Consider the following 4,411-nt stretch of genomic DNA (forward strand, 5'->3'; position numbering starts at 1 on the left):
CTATAAAAGTTAAAAAAAAAAAGAAGAAAAAAAAAATAGTAAGTAACTAGACAAACTGTCCAGACTGAAATAAAAAAAAGAAAAATCAATCTCAGCTTGGATTGTTTTCCAATTTATGTAAGTTAAAAAGCAAAAAGACAAGTGCTGGCCTTGGCAGCACAAATACTCAAAATTGGAATGATACACAGAAGTTAGGAAGGTTCCTGCACAAGGATGATATGCAAATTCCTGAAGAAAATGGAATCAACAAAACCCCTAAAATTCCAGTTATGAAGTGGCAACAAAATAATTTCATGGTTGGAGCCACTTAGAACCACAACAGCAGTATTAGAAAGGTTGAGAACCCCTGGGCTAGCTCAATCTTCCCTAGCTGCTTTGTATGCTGTTATACAAGTGCAAGAAAATTAACACTCTTAGCTCCACAGGGAGAGGGTGAGCTAATGGCACTTTCAAGAACTTCTCAACTTACAACTATCAGTGTCATAAATTACAGAGGTCTTCTGGGCTTCTCCCTAATATATGGAATGATACATATCTGTATTCTCCATTTTCTTTTGGATGAAACTATGGTGGCTTACAGAGTACAGTAAGTTTATGACAATGTGGCTCTATTTCTGTTCATTTACCCAGTATGGAAATTATGAATGACAGGGAGAATGGCTCTTCAGATCTCGATCTCTCAACTTTGTATTTTTAAAAAACTGATTTATAATAGAAAAATCAAATGCTACAGACAAAAACACAATTTTAGATTTATGGGCTGTATTTCATTCTTACATTTTAAGTTATTTTAAATCCTTTTAAGGACAAAATTAAGATAAACTGAGTTTTAGGCTTAAAAGATCTGGATAAGTCACCATGAAGTAAAGCTAAGATGAATATTAAAGATTTTAAATGCAAATTTCAGTTAATTGTTTTTTTGTTTTTGGTTTTTGTTTGTTTGTTTTTAACCAGGTCTGTTACTTACAGAATCCTTGAGGTAGACATCCAATACTCCAGTTCCATCATCAAACATGAAAGTCATAACAAACACATACTGTAGAGGTACAATGCCCAGAACTAGTGAGGAGAAAAAAAAAAAAACGCATTATTTCAGGTTGCTAGATTTTCTATAAGGTGAAAGCAAAACTGATTTATTACAGTGCATAGGAGTAGATAATGCTTACTGAGGGTATTCATAAGAAAAGAAAGCTTTCTTCTCCAGGATCAATTTATGAAAGCTGCCAAATAACAGAATCAATTTGGAATACTCTACCATATTTATGCAAGAGTAGCCTCATGACATAAGGAATTGTATCCTAATACTAGGTAGAAACTATAACAAATGATTAATACGATATAACTTATTGCAAGTTACTTATATAAAAAAATAAAATGAAAATTATAGAATATTATTAAAAGTAATACAAAGTTTACTACTGTTAAGTTTATCCTTTGTAATACGAGTAAAGTATTCTTTATTATTATTATTATTATTATTATTATTATTATTATTATTATCATCATCATCATCATCAACAGAGATGTAATCTGGTTGAAAGAAAAACCATGAAAAAATCTGGGTTTTCATAATTTGCTACGATGAGAAAGAATTAATAAGTTGGAGATACCAAGAATTTGCAGTTAAGGCACACACCTTTTTTCAGGCATTGAAAACACTGCATGGATGCATAGAACATTCTATTACCTTCTATATACATAGCTCATATGCTACTAGAAAAGATTAATTAAGGAGGCAAGTCAAAACAATATGTTGGAGCACAGAACCAATTGTAGTATGCAAAAGCAGAATGACAGGAATATACTTTCAAAGGTCTCAGGAGTTACACCGAAGCAACCTAAAGGAGGCTGAAATTCAAAGCAATGGAGCATATAAAACAGCATTGCCCATCTCAACAGAAGAAGCTCATGCAAAATAACATGGGATCCTACTGGCCCAAAGTATGATACAGTTATACCATGAAACAAAAAGAATATCACAAGAAGCACATATATACATGTTTAGAAAAAAAAATTGAGTCTAGAGGAATTAAGCTGAGTATACAGTTTCATGAAAATAAGAATTCTCAATGTAGTTTGAGTTGTCCAAACTAAACCTACAGCTGTCAAAGGCTATGAAGAGCAAACTCTGAAAAAAAGGTTGGCAAAATGGGCATTTACTAGGGAAACCAAAAAAAAAAAAATCATAAGTGTGGGAAAGTAACAAAAGATGGTAGAGTACTTGGCTTGAAAATAAAGACTCAGTGGAAGCACAATATTGTGTGATCTACAGAGTTCTTGTGGAAGAGGAAATAGATGTACAAATGTAATACATAAATCTAGTAGACAGAACACTAGTAGTCGGCCCACCCTAGTAGGAAGACCTAGCTTCACAATTAAGGATAATCTAAATGTTAATAGGAAAAGCTTTAAGTACATGCCTTACAACGTACCCTTCTGGAAGCTAAAAACAAAGGCTACGTAGCCAATCATGTGTACAACAGAGACTCCTATGTGCAAACTAAAGACAGTAGCAGCCATCTCAACAACTGTTCTAACACTAAGTATGGATCATAAAGATTTTCTCAGAATATCAATAACTAAATGGAAAACAAGTGGTCAAGTATTGAAATATCATTATAATTACAATGCATGGAAATGATAGCAAGTATTTTAAATAGTTCTTATTTTTTATTACAATTATTGCAAATAGATCTCAGTCAAAAAAGGCTAACCTACTTGTGCCATAAGTATTCGAAAATATTGAAATACAAATCAGTGAGATGACAGAATTAAAATTATAGGATACAAAAAAAATCTAGCTTACCTTCTGCCACAGAGGAAGGAATCCATAATCTTTTGTTAGGAATGGTACTTAGGTTTTGTATTGGTTTCAAGTTTGAGCACTGTTTACATCTGAAGGGAATAAGAAAAACTAGTAAGTATTTAAATACAATAAATTCAGTTAGTATTCATTGAGAAGTGAATATTAGGCAAAGAGCATGGAATACTCACGGACCACATGAAGCTTAAGAGGAAGGAAGGCCAAAGAGTGGATGCTTCAGTCCTACTGAGAAGGGAGACAGCATAATCAAGGGAAGTAGAGGGTGGGAGGGACTTGGGAGGAAGAGAGGAGGGGAAGGGAAAAAAGAGGGGAAGAATCGGGTATGGGAGGAGATGGAGATGTACAGAGGATCAGGAAATTGAACAGAAGTGTGTAGCAATGGTGGATAGGGAACTGGGGGTAGCAACCAGAAAGTCCCAGATTCCAGGAAAGCAAGAGGCTCCCAGGACCCCATGGGAATCACATTAGCTGAAATACTCCACAAAGGGGAGGGAGAACCTGTGGAGACCATATCCAGAGGTTAGGCAAGGTTCCCGGTTGAAGCATGGGACCACCCCCACCCACCTCCACAATTTTAACCCAGAATTGCTCCTGTGTAAAGAAAATACAGGATAAAAGAGTGGAACAGAGACTGAAGGAAAGGCCATCCAGAGACTGCCTCACATGGGACTCCATCCCACATGCAGATACCAAACCCAGACACTATTGCTGATACCAAGAAGTGCTTGCTGACAGGAGCCTGATACAGCTGTCTCCTGAGCGGCTCTGCCAGATCCTGACCAATACAGATGTGGATGCTTACAGCCAACCATCGGACTGAGCACAGAGACCCCAATGGAAGAGTTAGAGGAAGGACTGAAGAAGCTGAAGGAGCCTTATCTGGCATCAGTAGGAGGGGAGGCCCTTGGTCCTGTGAAGGCTTGATGCCCCAGTGTAGAGGAAGGCTAGGGTGGTGAGGTAGGATTGGGTGGGTGGGTTGGGGAGCACTCTCATAGAAGCAGGGTGAGAGGGGATGGGATAAGGGGTTTGTAGAGTGGGAACAAGGAAAGGGAATAACACTTGCAATGTAAACAAATAAAATATCCAATTACCAAAAACAAAAAAAGAATTCAGTTAGTCATTACAACTTATTCAAATATGGACAGCTTTAGAAAGTCAGGTATTAAATAGAAGGGCGCCTAACTGTCTATACTGTAATGTGCTTGTTTCAAAAGAATTATGATTAACTTACTACATAAAAGCGATATAAAAAAACAATGGGTGTGGTGGTTTATAAGAATGGCCATTATAGGCTTATATAATTGAATGTTCTCCAGCTGGTAAAACTATTTGAGAGTAATTATGAGGTGTGGCCTTGTTGGCAGAGATGCATCACTGGGGGTGAGTTTCAAAGTTTATCTGCCTTTTTCTTGTTGACCAAGATATGAACTCAAAGCTACTGTTTCAGTGCCATATGTGCCTATTTGGTACCTTGATTCATGCCACAGTGACTGTGGACTACCACTCTGAATCTATAAGCAAGCCAGCAATTAAATGCCATCTTAAAAGTTGCCTTGGTCATGATGTCTCTTCATAGTTGTAGAACAG

The 4,411-nt window shown here is 36.6% G+C and overlaps 1 protein-coding gene and 1 non-coding gene across 2 annotated transcripts in view; one reads left to right on the forward strand and one right to left on the reverse strand.

Moving 5' to 3' along the window:
* LOC116074491 (protection of telomeres protein 1-like) overlaps nucleotides 1-4,411 on the reverse strand; it is a 60,575-nt gene that overhangs the window by 12,324 nt on the left and 43,840 nt on the right. Inside the window, exons 14-15 of the mRNA XM_031347051.1 lie at nucleotides 2,807-2,895; nucleotides 968-1,059 (exon numbers count right to left, since the gene is read on the reverse strand). Coding sequence (XP_031202911.1) covers nucleotides 968-1,059; nucleotides 2,807-2,895 — 181 coding nt within the window. The remainder of the gene's footprint in view (nucleotides 1-967; nucleotides 1,060-2,806; nucleotides 2,896-4,411) is intronic.
* Nucleotides 142-248, forward strand: LOC116075548. Its single transcript, XR_004112592.1, has one exon. It is a non-coding gene; the product is annotated as a U6 spliceosomal RNA (small nuclear RNA).

The sequence above is a fragment of the Mastomys coucha genome, unplaced genomic scaffold (genome assembly GCF_008632895.1).
Source record: "Mastomys coucha isolate ucsf_1 unplaced genomic scaffold, UCSF_Mcou_1 pScaffold3, whole genome shotgun sequence".
In the NCBI taxonomy this organism is placed as follows: domain Eukaryota; kingdom Metazoa; phylum Chordata; class Mammalia; order Rodentia; family Muridae; genus Mastomys; species Mastomys coucha.